The sequence below is a fragment of the Cryptomeria japonica genome, chromosome 11, assembly GCF_030272615.1.
Source record: "Cryptomeria japonica chromosome 11, Sugi_1.0, whole genome shotgun sequence".
NCBI classification, from domain to species: Eukaryota; Viridiplantae; Streptophyta; class Pinopsida; order Cupressales; family Cupressaceae; genus Cryptomeria; species Cryptomeria japonica.
This window is the reverse complement of record NC_081415.1, coordinates 443648442-443669337: the sequence shown is the minus strand read 5'-3', so window position 1 is coordinate 443669337 and position 20896 is coordinate 443648442. Positions and strand designations below refer to the sequence as shown.

Below are 20896 nucleotides of genomic sequence, written 5' to 3'. Positions count from 1 at the left end.
TGGATCCACCTTGCATTGCTCACAGAGGGTGGAGAGGATCCTTTACTACCATCTTACATTGCCCGCAGAGGATGGTTTAACAATTTACACTTCCTTTTACAATACCATCTTACATTGCCCGCAGAGGATGGTTAATATTATACTTCTCCCTGAGAAGTTTACAATACCACCTTACATTGCCCGCAGAGGGTGGTTTAATATTTACAATACCATCTTACATTGCTCGCAGAGGATGGTTAATAATTACACTTCTCCCTGAGAAGTTTACAATACCACCTTACATTGCTCGCAGAGGGTGGTTAACATTTACAACACCATCTTACATTGCCCGCAGAGGATGGTTTTATACAATACAAAGTATCACTGAAATTGAGACTCCCTCTCAATCGGAGTTTCATTTTCCACAATACCAAGTCTATCCCTGAAGTACACAAACTTCACTTTGGATAGAGGCTTGGTGAGGATATTTGCAACCTGCTCATCAATGTTGACATACTTCAGCTGAATAGCTCCACTTTGCACCATGTCCCGAATAAAATGATAATGGGTTTCCACATGTTTTGACCTGTCATGAAACACTGGATTGATGGACATTTTAATACAACTCTGATTATCACAGTGAATAACTGTAGGATCCCATGGCTGACCAAACAACCCAGCAAGAAGCTTACGAAGCCATACTGCTTCTCTGGATGCTACACTTGCTGCAATATACTCAGCTTCAGCAGTACTCAATGCCACTGAGGATTGTTTTCTGCAAGCCCAAGAGATCACTGCAGAACCCAAGCTAAAGCAAATACCAGAGGTTCTTTTCCTGTCTTTGACACTTCCAGCCCAGTCTGCATCAGAATAACCTTCCAAGGTTATTGGAGTGTTAAGTGGATACTTCAGCCCAAAACCAACTGTGCCCCGCAAGTATCTTAGGATATGCTTGGCTGCAACAAGGTGAACATGCTTGGGCAAACTCATGAACTGGCTGAGAGCATTTACAGCAAAACATTCTGGTCTAGTGTTAACTAGATACATCAGTGATCCAATCAACTGTCGGTACTCGGATGGATCTGCAAATTCAGAGTTAGCTGCAGAAACACTTAACTTCTTTAAGTTAGATTCCATAGGAGTAGACATTGGTTTACAATCCATCATTCTAAATCTTTTCAAAATGTCAATAGTATACTTCCCTTGACTTAGAAAGATTTCGTTAGATCTTTGCCATACTTCTAGACCTAGGAAATAATGCATTAGACCTAAATCTCTCATTTCAAATTCTGAAGCTAGTTCTTTCTTGCATTTAATAATAAGTTCATCTTTACCAGTAAGAAATAAGTCATCCACATAAAGAACTAGAATTAGCATTTCATCATTGGCTACTTTAAAGTAAATGTTACGGTCAGCATCATTTTTACAAAAACCTAGACTTAGTAAGTATTTATCAATTCTTTCATACCAAGCACGAGGAGCTTGTTTAAGACCATACAACGCTTTCTTTAACCTGCACACATGGGTTAATTTATCCTGAATCTCATATCCCTCAGGTTGCTCAATATAGACTTCTTCCTCAATGACACCATTGAGAAAGGCAGTCTTAACATCCATCTGATGTAGTTTCCAACCCTTAGAGGCAGCAATAGCAATTATTGTTCTAATGGAAGTATATCTAGCAACAGGAGCAAATGTTTCTTCATAGTCTATGCCTTCCTTTTGGGAAAAGCCACGCGCTACAAATCTAGCCTTATATTTTTCAATACTACCATCAGCATTATGTTTAATTTTAAATAACCATTTAGATGAAACAACATATTTACCTTTGGGTCTGGGCACAAGGTCCCACACATCATTCTTGATGATTGACTGATATTCTTCATCCATAGCAAGCTTCCAAGCATGATGACTTAAGGCTTCTTCAACATTGCAAGGTTCAGTTTCAATGAGATTACACATTAAAGAAACGTAGTTGGAAAATACCTGAGGTCTCTTAGTTTCACGGAAGGTGCCACTTGGAGCAGCAAATCTCTCAGCTTCTTGAATGGTGTTTCTTACCCAGAGAGGCCTCTTTTTGGTAACGACAATGTCACTAGGAATATCAATGGGATTCATGGGTTCTGGAGGATCATCATGATTGTCTTGAGGTGGAGGTTCAACTTGCTCCCTCTGAATCTCAGGGTTAGTATCAACGTCTATATTTTGATTATCATTTGATTCATCAATAACACAAGAACGTTTTGATTTCTTAAAAGCAATGTCTTCTTCAAATTTAACATCCCTACTTACCTCAACGTACCTTTGACCTGGGATGTAAATCCTGAATGCCTTGGAGGATTCACTGTATCCGACTAGCATGCCTTTCTTTCCGGAGGGTTCCAACTTTGATCGTTTTTCCTTGGGCACATGAACATAGACGGGACTTCCAAAGATTCTGAGGTGACTAATGTCTGGTTTGGATCCTGTGAAGGCTTCTTCCGGGGTCATGTTCTTTAGAGCACGATGAGGACATCTGTTCTGGATGTATACTGTTGTTCTAGAAGCCTCAGCCCATAGGAAGGTTTGCAAGTCTTGATCGTGGATCATAGCCTTTGCAGCCTCCACAATGGTCCTATTCTTTCTTTCAGCAACACCATTTTGTTGAGGATTGTATGGAACACAAAACTCTCTCTTAATTCCCGACTCAACACAAAAATCATGAAAGCTACCGGAGGTGTACTCACCTCCATTGTCAGATCTTAAACATTTGATTCTTTTACCAGAGAAGTTTTCAGTTAATGCTTTAAACTCCTTAAATTTACTTAAGACTTCATCAGATTCTTTAGATTTCAAGAAGTAGATCCAAGTTTTCCTAGAGAAATCATCTATGAAGATTACATAATAAAGGAATCCACTAGGAGATGCTACAGACATAGGACCACATAATTCAGAGTGAACAAGTTCTAGTTTATCTTTAGCTCTATTTTCACTTTTATGAAATGGACTTTTAACATTCTTACCAGTAGCACAACCTTTACAAGTGTTATCATGAATTTGACTGAGTTTAGGCATACCTTTAACTATCCTTTCAAGAGATGGAAGGGCTTGATAATGTAGATGTCCAAGTCTTCTATGCCATAACTCACAGGATTCCGGAGCCTCATTAATGAGTGCTTGAATAGGGTTAGTAGAGAGCTTATAAAGACTATCATATCTATGTCCAATTATACGAGCAGATTTAAAATTATCTTTCTTAGACCAAGCAAGAACTTTTCCTTCAGAAAATGCAATTTGATAACCTTTATCTTCTAGAGCAGAAATGGAAATTAGGTTTCTTTTAATTCCAGGAACAAACAATATATCACTGAGATGCAAGGAAATACCAGAATCTAATTTTAGAGAAGTAGAGCCAGAACCTCTTACCGAATAACGTGCGTCATCACCAATTACCACGTGAAGGCTGGTATCCTTTTCTACTAGGCCTGAAAGATGATCACAGTAACCTGTGATGTGTCTGGAGGCACCACTGTCAATCAACCATGTATTGCTATCTGAGGGAACATTGCTAGATAGAGCGGAGATGAATAAGAAGTCATCATTTTGTTCTGAGACTTCATTTAGGTTTGCTTCACTTTGGTTAGGGTTAAACTGACATTCCTTAGCATAGTAACCGAATTTGTCACATCTAAAACATCGCACATGCGAACTATCTCTTGGTTTCTTCCAAGGGTGTTGGGAACTAAAAGATCTAGATTCCCTATTTCTTTTAGGATAAGGTTGCTTCCAATTTCCCCTTTTCTTGCATTGAGCTGCAAGCATGTGATGGTCATCTACATGGGGGCTCTTGGATTGACTTCTTGATATGAGGCGAGACTCTTCTTGGATGCAATCATTCTTAAGGCGATCAAGAGAAGGTAACTCAGACCGACCACTTATGGTTTGGATAAATGACTCCCATGAGAGAGGTAGACCATTAAGGGCAATCATGACAAGGTCTTTGTCTTCCATGTTATGACCAATTAAATCTAGCTGAATCTTTAGTTCTGAAATTTTCATGAAGTAGGAAATCATAGAATCTTCCTTAGCCATTTTTATATTAAGTAGTTGTTGTCTTAATGTAATTGCCCTACTAAGATTATTAACTTCATATGTACCTTGTAGATGGTTGAACATTTCCCTAGCAGTGGTGAATGAGGCGATAGAGGTGATGAGGTGGTCTTTGACTGAATCAATAAGAATCTTTCTGGCCTTGATAGCATCCTTTTTGAATTGTTTCAACTCAGCTGCATCCGAAGGCTCAATTTGCTCCTTTTCTTCTATGAAATGAAGAAGGTCTTCTTCCTCAAGAGCCAACTTGATTCGAACTTTCCATGCAGTAAAATTTAGATTACCATCAAGCCTATCTTCAACTTTCAGCCCCATTGACCTGATTTACAAAAGCTACAGCAAACTGAAATAAAGGAGTACTGAATTTTAAATCTGAAGATTGATCTAACCAATAAGCTCTGATACCATGTTATTTTTGGTACTTTCAGATTGAATAAAACTCAGAAATTTAGAATTAGGTTAATTAATTTATTGTTTTCTATACTTTTAAGCATAATAAGGGAAATGAAATGCTAAAGACAACGCACAGTTACCCTGGGAAAACCTCCTAAGAGGAAAAACCCAGCCAAAGGATCCTCAGATCTGATTTATGATTTAGAATACAACTGAACATTGCACACTTATCTGGAGTTGCAGTCACTATGTGAAAGAGATGAAATACTCTTCAATTAGCTTGCAGTCCTCCTCATCTAATCACAGTTCATTAAATAAGTCTTCTATGTTTTGGAGATGGTTTGCTGCCTCTTGTGGAGTTCGCTGTCTACTGTTTGGGATCTGCTACTGTTTGATCTAGTTCGCTCTCCAATTTGGATCTTCTTCCTCTCGGTCTGCTGCCTTTTGTGGAGTTCGCTGTCTACTGTTTGCTATTCCAAATGCCTTTGTATCAATTCGCTCTTTACAGAATATAATGTCATCAGCTTAAAGAACTTGGTGTGATAATGAGAAGTATGCGCTGCATTTATAGGAGACATATAGCTTCTCAACCATGTCGGCCTCCTTACCATTAAACAATTAAGTATTAATTTCCTTTTAATTGATGGAGCCGACCCTATCAAGGAGGCGTGTGAGTTGAGTGAAGCGTGGAAGTCTCTTTAGGTGAGGGCCGAGAGGTATTGGGCCTGGCCCTATAAAGGGGGGGGGCGGATTCCAATGTTGCCCAAGGCAATTGGAATCCGCCAGCCCTAATTACAAACAACATTATACATGCACCTTTATCTCTTGCATGACTTGTTATTTCTCATTCTAAAATGAACTCCGGGACTTAAGGATATTTTTTGGATGTCCATTAAAATTGTGCAAACAAGAAAAATGGAGGAAGTGGAAAAGGAGGATCTAGGAAATCTTTTGAGGATTTTATGCAGAATTGGACATTGGATAAGCAAGAAATGTCCAATAATTCACTTAAATTTCACAATTTTGCAACAATTGCAGAAAATGACTAAAACACTTCCAAACTTAGAACTTTCTTGGGTTTTTGCAACATCCAACATTTGATAAGGACATGGAGGATGATGTGATATCCCTATCGCATCGCATAATATAAGGTTGCTTTTGAAAAAATATAAATAAATAAAAGACAAAATCAATTATCAAATGAGGTAATAATGTTAACATTGATATTTAATTAATTTAATTTAATTAAAAGTTTAAGGTATATTAATGTTTAAATATAGGATTAAGAAATTAAATAATTATTATTTCATTTAATATATTTAATAATTATTATTTATATATTGATGCACTTAATAGTTCGAAGGATTATTATTATGTGACGCACTTTAATAAAGTGCATGGTATAAGGCCCACCCCCCTGCGGGAAGCGGTGGGACGGGAAACGCAGCCCAGGCTGCGTCTACCGCCACACCCCTTCCTTTGGAAGGGAAATGGTGTGACGGTAGCCGCAGCTTAGGCTGCGAACCGTCACCCCGTTCCCACAGGAGGGTATTTAACCCACCACATGCAGGCTGCCGAAATGGGAGAGAAAGGAGTGAGCGCAGGGGTGATGAGGTACTGCAGAGGAGGTTATGGGCAGATAGGTAAGGAGTTGAGTATAATAATAGTTTTTGCATTAAGATATATAAATGCTATTCTATATATTATATAGGTTAATAGGAATAGGGTGTATTAATAAATATAGAGATATAAAGATAGGCAATGGATTATTATATATATTATTATTAGGAATAATTAATATATATACATTAATAAGTACAAATGCATAAAGATAGATAGGGACATTATATATATATATATATATATATATACGTTAATACATAGAGGAATAGTTAATATATATATATATATATTAATAAATAGGAAGAACTTGTTGTAAGCATATATAATGAATGAATCTTAAATAGTAAAGAATGATAGGAAAAATACATATCAGGGTAATAGGAATGTATGTTAAGGAATACATGTGAGTAATGGTTAATGAACATTTTATGAATATAGGTAATGAATACAAAACTATGTACATGTGAATTATGAAATAGAAAATATGTATTATGAATGAAATCACATGAGGGAGGCTATAGGGAGGAAACTCTCATAGTCTAAGGGGGGATTATGATAATCCCTAGGGCAGTATATACTGAAGGTTGATATGCATATATAGGGCTTAGTTGACTAAACACCAACTAAGAAGAGACGGATCTGGCCGGTCCCCTCTGAGGACTTGGATGATGAAGGCATCACCCAAGGCAAGGAATAGACAAGGGTCTTCCTTGAAGGGCTTGGGTGTAAGAGGTTACACCCAAGACAGGATTCGAACGCAACTTCGATTTCCTGAAGGGCTTGGAACCAAGGGGTTCCAAGAAGGCGAGCTTCACAACCGCCTAAGGACATACTTTCGTATGGCATTCGTATCCTTTTTTTTAGATAAAAATTATGATCATGCTAATTCAGTGTTAAAAATAGATTGTGAATTAAAATGGTTTATATATATATATATCTATATGTTGTGTTCTAACAATCTGTTTTGCAGGTTAATGATCTCTAACTAGCAGGGACATTACAGATGAAAAGGAATAACACTTAGGCAAATTTGGCAAAGTGAGACCCATCAAAAGCTTTCTCAGATTGGTTATAGGTGATGCATAAAATAATGCCTAATGCACAAGGGAGCTAGGACACAAGATATTTTTTGCATTGTCAAATAGAATCTCCATAGGTACAACCTCAACATAACACTTTTGGTATTGTTAGCAAAGGAGCTCTTGAGCAGATTTGAGTCTGTCAACCATGGTTTTACTAAAAGATATTATTGCTTGCCTAGATTAAGTTAAGAATGATCATATGAAGGGGAATTTATTTGATTTGACCTTCTATGTTATCCAATGAGATTTTGCGATTTATTTATAGTTCCACTCACAATGATTTTGTATTCACTGAGCTGCTCGGAGGCTATGATCCATCATTTATGTTATATTAATATTACTCATAGACTAATATAAAAAACACTAAACCACAATTCTATATTGATGTTAACTTTTATGGTCATATATCTCATTCTATAGCTCCATATATCATTGCAATAACTATTTTGCTAATGATTGTTAGTAGGGCATTGTTGGCACTACTAATATATCTCATTCTATAGTCAACGTGGTTATTTGTGGTTTTATGTTTTCTTCCACTTCTTTTGTGCAAGATACTATTCGATGTATGTGTTATATGCTTTGTGTGTTTTACATTCCTTTTAGACTAAAAACTATCATGATTGGGGGATCTAGCTGCATGTGCTGCTCCCTAGTTGGAAGATATGTGGGTTCAATAGCTCCCCATAAGTGGCTTAGGGGCAGGGGCGCTTAAGTTTGGGTACTTTTTCAGCTCATGGTTTTGTTGGAAACCAATGACAGCGAGAGGGGGGGGTGAATCAGTGTTATACCGGAATAGTAGATTTTAGCCTTAACAAAACATTCATGCACCAACTGGTATTAACAGAATTGAAAGAAGTAATGCAACCAATAAGCCAAACACATAAATGAAAATCATAACACACAGATTTATACGTGGAAAACCTCAATGAGGAAAAACCATGGTGGGATTTGTGACCCACAATATCAATTCACTGGCCATATGAAGAGATATTACAATATATGATGGGTCTGCACTTGCAGGAAGGCTTACAGCCTAGAGCACACTGCTCAATCACAATAGGAGCCTCACTGACTACAGAACATACTTGACAACAATTCGGAGAAGTGTGATCTGCTAAGATAGCATCTTCTATGCCAGAATACAGTTCCAGTTTAAGCTCTGTCTGTTCCGGTTAAAACCCTAAACCTCTGTATCGGAATAACCCTTACAATGAATTCCTCACATACATAGTCTCTCAGAATGATTTTGCATCATATTACATTTCCATGTCCATTACATGTCCATCCTTGTTACAAAATGATCTAATCAATCTGCCCTATATACCCTATACAAATTTTTGCCTTATGTTGGCTTACAAAGATATATACAATATCAGATTACATGTCGGCCATATAACATAAATGAATAAACATTAAAACGAGTTACCGATGCCGGATCCAAGATGTGTCAACCTCCAATACCGATGACCTTTACTATACCATGTCGGCTTGCATTGCCGGTGACCAAAGAAATCTTCTAACTTGCCGGTGCCGGTGCCGGTGTAGAGTTTGTGAAGTGCCTGCCGGTACACCATATGAAGCCGGAACCTAAAATCATGTTGCCATCAATGACAACATAATGAAACCTAACCAATAGAGTGGCAATTGCCAACAGGTTTCATATCCATTTTATCGTAATATTTCTTAGTAGTATACAATACTGATGTACGTATAAATGCTCACACATGGAATAGGGTTAAGTACTAATATTACAAAATACCTTATTATATGGTAAACTGTTGAGCTGGTATAGTAATTGAGTGTTGTTTTGCTGGTTTTCTTCCAAAAGGGTTTCCTAGAATAAATTTTTGTGTAGAATGTGAGTGCTATTATTTCTTTCTTATGAATATTAATATTAATATTAATACTTTCTTAGTATTTCTTCTTGTTCTGAGTGTTATTAGCATTTCCTCTTAGATATGCAATGGCAAAAGAAATTGCCTAAGTTGTTTCTGGCAAGGTTTAAAGTTAAATAATTATGAATGGCTAAGAGAATAGGTTGAGAATGAAATAATTCATCCCGATGACAACTATGACCTAAAGTTTTAGTGCTTGGATAAAATCTAACCTATGAAGATATTAATTCCCGTCCAAATTAAATAGTGGTTTTTTTAATCTAATTAATTTAATAAAATCATAAATGCATTATCCTTTCGGCTGTTTAAACCTTTGAACTTGCTCAAGTGGATATGATTATATTGAAGAATATAGTATTTTGAATTTTCTACTTTGTATCATGTTTGTAAAAGCTAAAAGTATTTTGATGAAATTTTCTAGGCATGTTGATCATTTGTTTTTTATTTGTTGGCTACTTAATTAGGCTAGGTAGATTCATTTTGTCCACTATTTTCCATTTACGTGGGAATTAGTAGTCAGTGTAAGTATAGCTTTCTGGGCGATTTCAAGTGTTTTCATTTTTGGGCTCTCATGAGAAGAATTTTTTATATGTACATTGGCTCAAAAACATTGTAGGGCTCCTTGAAAGAATAAAGTTGAATTTAGTATAAATATACTTGTATTACACGATATTTGATTTCTTCTGAGATTCATTATTTATGTCTTTTTCCAGTATTAGTCATTATGTGGAATTTCTCTCGTGTGCGCATGGAGACAACAATTGTGGGTGTAGCATTAGTGCTGTTATTCTTAAATTTCCTCCATCCTTTAGTTGGTGTACCTAAGCATTTTCACTCATTTAGTTTTTGGGCTCCAACATCTTCAACAAATGTTGATAAGATGATTGTTGTCTATGTTACTACACCAACTAAAGAAATTGGTAAGTAGAATAAAGGTTCATGATACTTCACTTTGATTTAAGATGAATTTTGTTGTATAAACATTAAGGAAAATTTAAAAATAATTGTCAAAAGCTGAGATAGATTTTGGAGATGACTTGGTTATAACTGCTGATGCATCTTCCCTTTACATTCTTGTTTGCAATCTTCTATTTTTAATAGCCATAGATATGCAGGGTTTTGAAATATAGCACTTTTTGGTAAAGTTTATCATGGAATGCCCTGTTGATAGTTTTTCTATATTCTCATCTCCTAGGAGTTTCTAAAATAGTTTGTGTAGTTGATTTCTTATATTTTTGCATATGTTATTTTTTTCACTGAAAAGAGAATGCTATGATACACATATAGATATACACAAATGTGCATGCACGCACATACGATATGAAATTGAGGCAATGCCATTATAACATATTTTAACTCTTAAAAACTTAACATGCTTTGGGTACGACATGGTAGCATTTTGTTAATGTATATAAATACTATATTCTATAGTAGTATTCTATTTGTATTCATCCAAAACTTGACTATTATGAAAAATACATGTCAAAGACAAACATTAATAATTTGCATTTGGAACTATCAGATATATAATTCAGCAGTGAAAGGCCTTAATTATCTAGCACCCAACATGAAATGATAGGACAATATTTACCACATTTAACATTGAATAGAAGAAACCATTGTCTATTATCATCCATTTTGTTAAGTGTCTTTTTAGGAAAAATGTACTATTCACTAACAAGCAAATAGATATCTTTGTTATACTATCAACAAAAGACATCCTTCATTAGCTATATGGAACTAGGAGTTACCACGGGACAACAAATCCAACTTAATACAAATGTGGCATGTACAAAAGTGCACACAAGAATGATAAAGTGCATATATTACTTAAAGCTCTTAATCAACAAAAGAGATTCAAGAGAGAGAAGCCACCATGTCAGAACTATGAATTGTAAGATTGTATTGTTCAATTTTTTTGTAAAGTATGTCATGTCCTTTCCTGGTTGAGTCTGCCCAACAGCTAATAAAAGGTATTTTTAACACCATATTAATTAATAAATGTTAAAAAATAAAATATAAATAAAATAAAAATAAAGTAAAATTGGAATTTTTAAATAAGGTGCCAAATTTTGGGCCCTAGAGCCCTTGTCCAAACAGATATATATTTTTCCTACAAGTGCCCGCCATCTTTGAGTGTTTGCACTAGGGTTTCACTAGGCCAGAGGTCATCATTTTTGACCATCTAGATTCTTCCAGCTACTATCACTCTGAGTTTATTGTTGGTTCAATCATTAGGAGTGCTAGGTGTAGCTTCACAGGGCTGTATGCATTTAGAAGTGTGTAGAGATGATTAATTCTTGCCAAGCTAGCACCTAGACAATGACCTTAGGGCAATTTCTCATCCCTAGGCTGCATTCAGTGATCTACTCCCAATATTTGGGGTATCTCTCAGCCCTAATGCCTTAGATGGAACAAGTTCATCTGTTGGTGTGACTCCCAATTGGAGCGCCTCCTTTCACATTGTAGGATACCATTGAGAATTTGATGACAAATATAGGTGAAAAGGCATTCTCTAGGACCTATTTCGAGTTCTCTAATGGTGAATCAGCAACTGTTGTTGTTAGCAGTGGGAGGTACCTCCTCCCCACGATTTAAATAAATAAACAATAATTGCATTTATTATTTCTAAGTGGGCGACTTTACTAAAGAGTCACATCTATTTATATAGACGTTACCCTTGTGAAGAGGGACGACTCTTGAGGAAGGGTCTTCGATCATATATATATAGAGAATCGAGATTGAAGATCTCCTTCTTGGCATCGAATATAATCACCTTCGGTTCGCTCCATTCACACAACAGTTTGTGTACTTGATTAAGGAGATTAATGCTTGTCTTTATTGATAAAGAGGTGCTCTTATCATAGTTGCAGATTGGACTTGTAATTGGCCCCATTATTGGCATTGTGTTTGGCCACATTGTAATTGATCCTATTCAATAAATAAGAGATATTGTTGTTGGGTTTTTCTCCCTTGAGAGGAAGGGTTTTCCCAGGGTATATTGCTGTGTTAATTGTTCAAATTAATTTATTTCTACTTAATCTATTTCTGATCATAAAAAAAAACCACATGGTATCAGAGCGGGTTTAAGAAAGATCGTGATTAGAATTGATTAAGCATCAAATCCTCATTGGTTCTTCTCATTCTTAGTGCGTCTATCCTTGCATCAAAATAGTAAACGGACTCAAGGTAGAAGATAGGCTTGGTGGTGCCTTCAACTTCACCTCTTGGAAGTTTAGAGTTCTAATTACGTTAGAAGAGAATGATATTCTTGAATTCATGGAGAAGGAAGTGCTTGAACTTGATGATGAGAATGAGAAAACTCAATGTAGAAAGAATGGCACAAAGGCCAAGAAGATTTTAATTGATTCCGTAAAGGAACACCTTGTGCCTATTATATCCGAGTTGAAGATAGTGAGAGAGATGTTCAAGACCTTGGAAGGATTATATGAGATCAATAATACCAGCAGAGCTCTTGTCTTAAGACAACAGTTACATCAAATTAAGATGGCTAAAGAAGATTCAGTCATCTCCTTCTTCATGAAGATCACTGAGTTGAAGGACCAACTATATGCTATTGGAGATATAGTTGAAGATAGAGACTTAGATATGATAATTAATTTATTAGTGCTTAATCTATTTTTGAAATAAGGTGCCAAATTTTGGGCCCTAGAGCCCTTGTCCTAACAGATATATATTTTTCCTACAAGTGGCCGCCATCTTTGAGTGCTTGCACTAGGGTTTCACTAGGCCAGAGGTCATCATTTTTGACCATCTAGATTCTTCCAGCTACCATCACTCTGAGTTTATTGTTGGTTCAATCATTAGGAGTGCTGGGTGTAGCTTCACAGGGCTGTATGCATTTAGAAGTGTGGCAACTTGTAGAGATGATTAATTCTTGCCAAGCTAGCACCTAGACGATGACCTTAGGGTAGAATTCCTCATCCCTAGGCTGCATTCAATGATCTACTCCCAATATTTGGGGTATCTCTCAGCCCTAATGCCTCAGATGGAACAAGTTCATCTGTTGGTGTGACTCCCAATTGGAGCGCCTTCTTTCACATTGTAGGATACCATTGAGAATTTGATGACAAAAATAGGTGAAAAGGCATTCTCTAGGACTTATTTCGAGTTCTCTAATGGTGAATCAGCAACAAGGTAGCAGTTAAATACACTTAGCTCCATGTAGCCCACCCAAACTGGACGTGGCAGAAAAAGAACTATACAGTCAGGGTTAATTCATTTTCTTTGTTGTTTGAATTTTGTAACCAACAGACTAGTTTGTATTGAAAAACATACATGTCGGATCTGACTGAATTGTATCTAAAGAACCTACTTTTTCTGATTTTGTAAGGTTTGTTTTTGGTCATCATTTTATGCAAATAAACCCTACTATGTTTACATTCATAGTTTATTGTTGTTGGGGGGTTTGTGAGCAATTTAGAAGGGTTAATTCTTAAAAAAAAGTTAAGAATCTGTTGTGATCATTACAGTTGTATCAGAGCTATCTTTTATGCTAGCTTGTGGGGTGGTGTGTGATGTAGATTCATGTTAAAAAGTGATTGATAAGTTAGGTACTAGTGAAATGAGAAAATGAGGGAAGAAGCCATGGGTTATAGAAATGAGGAAATCAACCTCTAGGAGGTCATCAGGAATGAAAATAGAGAGTTGGCTAAAGAATTTCAGTCCACCATCAGCGAGTCTATGGCAGAGGTTGTGAAGACTTTGAGAGGAATGAATCAACAATGGAGTCTTAGAAGGTCTAATCCAAATGGCGTAGAAGGAAGTCACCTTAGATAATGATGGGGTCTTGGTCAATCCACCAACCAAAACATTCAAAGCCAAATTCTTGCAAAGAGAAGAAGAGGACCCATTTGAAGAAGAGCAGCAAGCTCCACCAAGACTTGAGGATGAGATGGCTAGGTATCATGTTAAGTATAGTGCTCAATACCTGACACTCTCTCATGATATATCATTTGTATAGTATTATGATATGAAAACGAGAAATGATCAACGTAGGGGAAGAAGATATCGTGATCAGCCAAGGAGAGATATACAAATGGCTGAGAAAGATCACTAAACTCACTTATGATGGATCCGATGGGCTTACAAATAGGGCTTGGTTGTAGAATTTGCATACCCGTTTCTCCTTAAATGCAGTCCTTCACCTAGAGAGTTTGGCTTATTAGTGGTGGTACCATGGCATGGTGACCCAAGGACGTGGCTCAATTACCACTCTAGAGGAGTTCAGCCAAAGATTGATGGAGAGGTTTGATAGAAAGGGTCTAGAGATTTATTTCAAGGATCTAGTTGTAATGTTCCCTACTAAGTTTAGGTCTGTTATAACAGTAATTAATTTCTTTCAATATACTTATGGCTTAAACTAAATTGATTAGGAGACAACTCTATTTTTAGCTCTTTCCTTAACATAAATCAAATCTGTGATATTCCATAGTTTTAAATAATTTATCAGTTATTCATGAATAAATTGTCAATCCACCATACTAGGCAATTAATTCTATTATTAGATAATTAATTGTATCATCCATAATTCTTGATGCAAAGTTCAATCCTTGTTACTACTCTAGTTTTAAGGAAGGAGGAGATGACTATGTTTCCAAGCGCATAGATACCAAACTCAATAGGCTCCCTCAAAGTTTACAGATCCAAGCTCTTACCCTATCTTGGGACTATGCCCTCAAGGTTTATGGGACGTTGATCCCTACCCTATCTTGGGAATCATCCTGTTGGCTGGATTTAGACTGCCCCTCTTGGAAACAACTCAATCCCATTTTCTTAAATACTGACAGCAATAACATGATTCAGACTATAAGTATACTAACTTCTCATGTATTATGAATATATATGAAATTAAGTATGACTGTCTCACATATTGCAATCTATATTAATATTACTACTAAATTCTGCATAACAACATTATCAAGCTTCATTAATTAAGCATACATATTCAGCACATCCCCATGCATACCACCAAGAACAAAGATGCTACTGCCTGTAACTTAATAACAGTTCTGATCTGATCCAATCCATGGTGATGTTGCTGGATGCTTTGATTCCTTTCCTTTATATCTCTCAATGTGAGGGAGAGGTCACACCTCTTCATCATGCATGCCCTTTGGCAAGAGAGACACCCTTTCACCATTAGCACCTTTTGAAAGGGTGCAACTCTTCATTATTTCTGCCCTTTGAAAGGGACATAACCTTTCATAATCAGATCTGCACTTCTTATTTAAATCAGATGTGCACTTCTGATTTCCAAATTATCTCCCTCTCAAATGAGGTTCTCATCTCTCTTTTATATCTCATTGTTGAGGGAGTCACAACTTTTTTTCCCATGTCTTTTGACCATTGATTAACTTAATTAACTTTTAATTAATTATATTTAATTATCTACATTTTAATTTAATTTTTTATATTTAAATTTTATTATTATTATTAAATTCTATTTCAAAGTGGGGACATTACAATTGTATAGGCAAGAAGGCATAGTTGATCATGATGTGGCAAAATTTTAGATGCTAGTAGGGATGGTTCCAAATGTGATAGACTCAAAGTGTGTCATGCCCCCGATCTGACCTCCCATTATCAGTGAATCCAAATATGAAATTGTATGACAAAGTAAGACTTCACAATTTCATAAGATTGAACAATGCAATTTGATCACCTATCTCATGTATTCGGGCTTGATAGATATTAAACAACATCAGCCTTGAAGGATTGATCCTTCCTCTCCTATGGTGCAGGTATCTTATTCACAACTATTAATTAGTTAATTAAAAGTGAAATAGTTCAAATGTGCTCAAACAAGGCGTCTCTAGGTAAAGGTGATATATGAAAAGGCAGTGGTCAAACCAGAGAAACGCGACTCGGACTCGGACTCGGCGTCAGACTCGGCTCCGGACTCGGCTGGACTCGGGAAAGTGAAAAACTCAAGAAATTTAGAGATTTTTAAAGATTTAAAACTTGTTTCAAACATCCTTTATTGAATACACCTTAAAGACACAAAAACATCATCAAACTCAGCTCATTTGATTACATACACAAGTATACATCAATCACATAAGCATAAACGCAAATTGTAGCTGAAGAAAATAACAAACATAGATATATAAATATTGTCAAATGTATACAATATTACAAAACTCATGGAATAAAAAATCCATGTCATCATATGATCATCATCAAATGTTTCATACAAATACCAAAGGTAAATAGTAAATACAAAATACAACTACAAGTGTACAAGCCTATGGCTCAGAGGGTTGTGCACCCTCTCGCCCTGGCCCCCTGCAAAGGCATTTAAAGTAGGTCCTGGATGATTCAACAACTATAGTTGCTCCCCGTGACACCATGCCATCCTCACCAACATCAGGAATAGCTGTGTCATGCTCACCAACATCAGGAACAACTGTGTCACTTTGAGTCTTAGTATTTCCTGTCTCTGCTCCTCCTCTACCATGGCTATAGCCTCAGCCTCTATACCTACCTGGTCGATCCAATCCATGTCATCATCACTAAAGACAACTGTAGGAGTCCCAGGAGCTGTCTGATTCTCATTGGCCCACTCTGCTTCAAGATCAACCTCATCTAGAATGATAGGAGAGATGTCAACTAATGCATTCTTTCTCATTCTCAGGCAGAGGTTGTAGTGAACAAAGACGAGATCATTCATCTTCTCCACAGATAATCTATTGCGCCTCTTGGAGTGTATGTGCTCAAACATACTCCAATTGCGCTTACAACTTGATGCGCTGCATGGTTGGCTCAAGATGCGAATGGCCAACTTCTGAATATTTGGTGTCTCTCGGCCAAAAAAGCTCCACCAATGATCTGAGTTTGAAATGAGAAAAATAAATAAAATCAGTCTCACTCATGAACTCATTTAACAAGTTACAATATAGTATTGAATAAAACTAAAATTAAGCCTTACAATTTATTTTTACCTGGCATCATAGTTGTCCTACCATCTTTGGCGACAGGATGAGAGAAGGTCTCCCCTTGTGCACCTGAGAACAACTGTAGCTCTCGAAAAAGGTCTATCTGAGAAGTACCAGCAGGTCCCATCTTCTCCATGATTGCGTATAGCCCATTAAGGACCTCTACATCAGCCTTGAAAGAAGGGATAAAACAGAATGCCGGATTCAGATAATAGGCTGCCGCATTGATGGGCCTATGAAGCTGATGATGCCATCTCCTATCAATGATCTCCCAAATGGGACCATACTTGCTCTCATCTCCTCCATAGACAAATCTGATGGCCTCCTTTGCTCTATCCATGCCCTCATATATATAGCCCATTGCGGGCTTATCTCCATCCTCAACTCGCAACAAAACCACCAAGGGCTTAACAAACTGCAAAATTGAAAATATTGTGTAATTTAGAAAAATGAGCAAATAAGAGAATACATATAATAAGTTATAAAACATGAAGTTAAATTGTAGAATTTATAAAAAAATTACCTTCACTATCTCATCACAAGGGACCCAAAAGCCTTGCTCATCAAAAATGCAGTCTGCCATATCTTTCCCTGTAGGGGTGGTAGCATAGGATGAGGAAGACCACTCCTCACCAACAATCATACATCTCAAGGCAGACTTAGACCTAAGCATGGACTGCAATGTGAGGAAGTTTGTGGCAAATCTTGTGATTCCTGGACGAGCTAACTCCTTCTGCTCTGTGTATTATCTCATAAGAGCCAACACCCATGAATGATTATATACAAATTTGCAAACATTTCTTGCCCTTTCTACACATCTCTTGACCCATGGCATTTTTCCAATATCCTCCAACATGAGGTCAATGCAATTAGTAGCACATGGAGTCCAAACTATAGATGGGTGCCTCTCCATCAATAGTCTACCTGCAGCAACATAATTTGTTGCATTGTAAATTGTAATTAATGGAGGTACAAACTACAAGATAGTAATTAATTTGCAAACAAAATTAGTTTGTAATCAAAAGTTTACCCGCAGCAACATAATTTGCTGCATTGTCGGTCACCACCTGTACCACGTTCTCCTCACCTACATCTTCAATCACCTTTTCTATCTGCTCACGTAGGTAGTGTTGGTTGAAAATTTTGTACACTTGGGGAAATATACAAAATTGTGGTTTCAACCACAACACACGAGTAAAAACTCTCCTAATTAAGGGAAGGCTCCCCCTATCTAACTACAACTTTGGAAATAAAAAAGGATGGGACAGCAATCTTTCTTCTTTTTTCAAGAAAGACAATATCCTTTTCTCTTCACAGAAAATGATAGCGATTGAATATGAACAGCAGTAACCACTTTCAAGTGAAATGAGAGAAAGGAAATGAAGTTTCCTGAAAGCGCAAAGACTTCCGTCACTTCCTTCGGGACGGGATAGCAATATCAAGCTCAAAGACTTGATTATGTGAAGTCCTATCTACCTTTTGCTATACTAAATTTTACAACGAATAAAAGATAACAACACAAAGACTGAAATAATCTATTCTTTCAACACAAAGACAAGAACTAATGCAAGCTCAAAGACTTGCTTCTATTTCTTATCAAATAGTAATTTTTCCTCAAGAATAGACGCAAGCTCAAAGACTTGCTGCTCCTTCTAGAGATTTTCCTATTTTAATTAATCTTCTCTACTTGCAGCTCAAAGATTTCAAATTAGATTGGACTAAGCTCCTTTAGAAACACTTTGCTTAGAAGAAATAAAAAGATTCAAACTCAAACATGTAGCTCAAAGACTCAAAACTTGAGTGATCCTTCTTTATTATTCTTCAAAACCTTCAATTCACATACATAAGCTCAAAGACTTCTTGTTGTAAATTTGGTAGAGTTTTTGCTTGCTTTCCCAAAAGATGATAATTACAATAGACCCCTCAAGTATTTATAAAAGAGGAGCCTTGAGAAAAAGGTGGGAGGATCCCAACTAACTTGAGAGATTCTCTCAACCACCAAGACTTATTCAATAACTAACTAAGACTTCATTAACTAACTAAGAGTTATTCCAACTACAGTCCTAATCGGACACAACTTGTAGTTGCCTTACATGTAATTACAAAAGTGCAAGTAATGTGTAACTTGCATTTTACAAAAAATACTTTTACATGTAACTTGTCAAAACAAAATTACAACTAAAGATTACAAAAGAGTGAAAATTCAACTAAGTGTTGAAAAACACTTAACACGTGAAGACACAAATCCTTGAAATTTCTGGATGCTCGTTTGTAGTTCCTCAGGATTTGGTTCATGGGTGTTCTTGGCAACAACCATGGTCTTCACAATGGTGTCGTGACATCGGAGGAGTGCAGAATTGTTTTTATCCAGGATAGACTGGATTTCATGCAGAAAGGCTTGGTGCTTCATCAATGTCTGAATTGAAGCGGCTGAGAATTGTTCGTTCCTCCATTCATTATGAATCCTCATTTGTAAATCAACAAGAACTTCTTCTTCTGGAATCAACTCTCCATCCCGACTTACTATGTTACAAGAGGCCTTTTCACAATGTGAGACAATATCTTGGTAAACTTCGCCTCGAAATCTCTTTGCATCACCAATTTCCTCAATGAGGGATTTAAGAACAAGGGTCTTGTTTTCCAGGAGTTCTTCAAATTCCAAGTACATGACCTTGGAAGAGATGATGGCATGCTCCTGTAGAACACTCAGCTGTTGTTGGGGCATGGTACGCCAGATTGTCAAACTTCCTTCAACACTTTCTTGATTCTTTTTGAAAGTATTAGAAGTCTCATCCAGTTTCTCCTCAATGGTCTCCAACTTAGACATTATTTGAAAAATGTCTTTCATTACCTGTGCACATAGATCATGAAGTTGATCAACCCAGGAATCCAGTGCTTGTACCTTTTGAGCAGCCCTTTCCACTCCACGAATTGATTCTTGGGAACCAGAAGAACCTATGGAGTTACTCCCTTCAGCAACAGGTTTTGTGATTTTATGAATGGCTGCCATAAGCTGTCGGTTTTCCTCTTCTGGCTTGTCTTTCTTCGCTAGAAGCTCATCACACCTTTGCACCAATGAGGCAACATAAAACTGAGCATCATGTTTTATGACCTCATGCGTCTGTTTTCCCAATTCTATCCTTGTAACCTTATAATCGGCAGCTGACGTTTCCTCAAGTGGCTTATCTGCAATAGGTTCCACAATTTCAGCTACCTTCATCTTGTTGCTGTCAATAGTTACTCTGGAGATAGTCTTGACCTTCTTAGCAATTTTGGATTTGGACTGTTTAAGTTGCTGGTAATCAAAGGCATCAGGTGAGATTTCTTGCTTCTTGCTTTTCGAAGTAAAAGAACTAAGCCATGGAGGCAAAGTCATCAACTCCCCTCCAGTAGCAGCCATAGGCAAAGGAGAAGCAGTTTCTATTTGAATCACCGTGGTCATCCTGGGAGGAATATCTGTTTGGACAGCGACCACGGTTTGCTCAGTTACCAATGGGCATGAAGATTGCCTCATGAATTCTTCAAAACTAGAAGTGGAAGTATCAATTTCTGATAACTGGATGCAAGTAGGAATATTCTCAGGAACTTTCAACACACTCTCTTGTTGATGATCAGGAGATGGCTCGTATGCTGAAATGGGAATTGCATTCTGAGGAGACTCATCCACAATCAAATTAGGAGGAGAAAGAGGCTTCTCAATGGAAACTGGTGGAATGATCTCATGAGGCGAGTCTAAAATTGGAGTCTTAGGAGCATCATCAGATTGCTGCCCCTCTTCTGGATTATCTAGATTGATCACCTGAACATGGAATCGTGATTTTTCCTTCCCACGAACTGTCGTCTCCTCAGGAGGAAGCACTACTACACGAATGAC

General features: G+C 37.0%; 1 protein-coding gene across 4 annotated transcripts in view; it reads left to right on the top strand.

Moving 5' to 3' along the window:
* LOC131041425 (uncharacterized) overlaps window positions 1–20896 on the top strand; it is a 205135-nt gene that overhangs the window by 29005 nt on the left and 155234 nt on the right. For all 4 annotated transcript variants that reach the window (XM_057974511.2, XM_057974513.2, XM_057974514.2 and 1 more), the window contains exon 2: window positions 9778–9984. In XM_057974511.2, the coding sequence (XP_057830494.2) occupies window positions 9789–9984 (196 nt within the window). In that variant the 5' untranslated portion in view covers window positions 9778–9788. The remainder of the gene's footprint in view (window positions 1–9777; window positions 9985–20896) is intronic.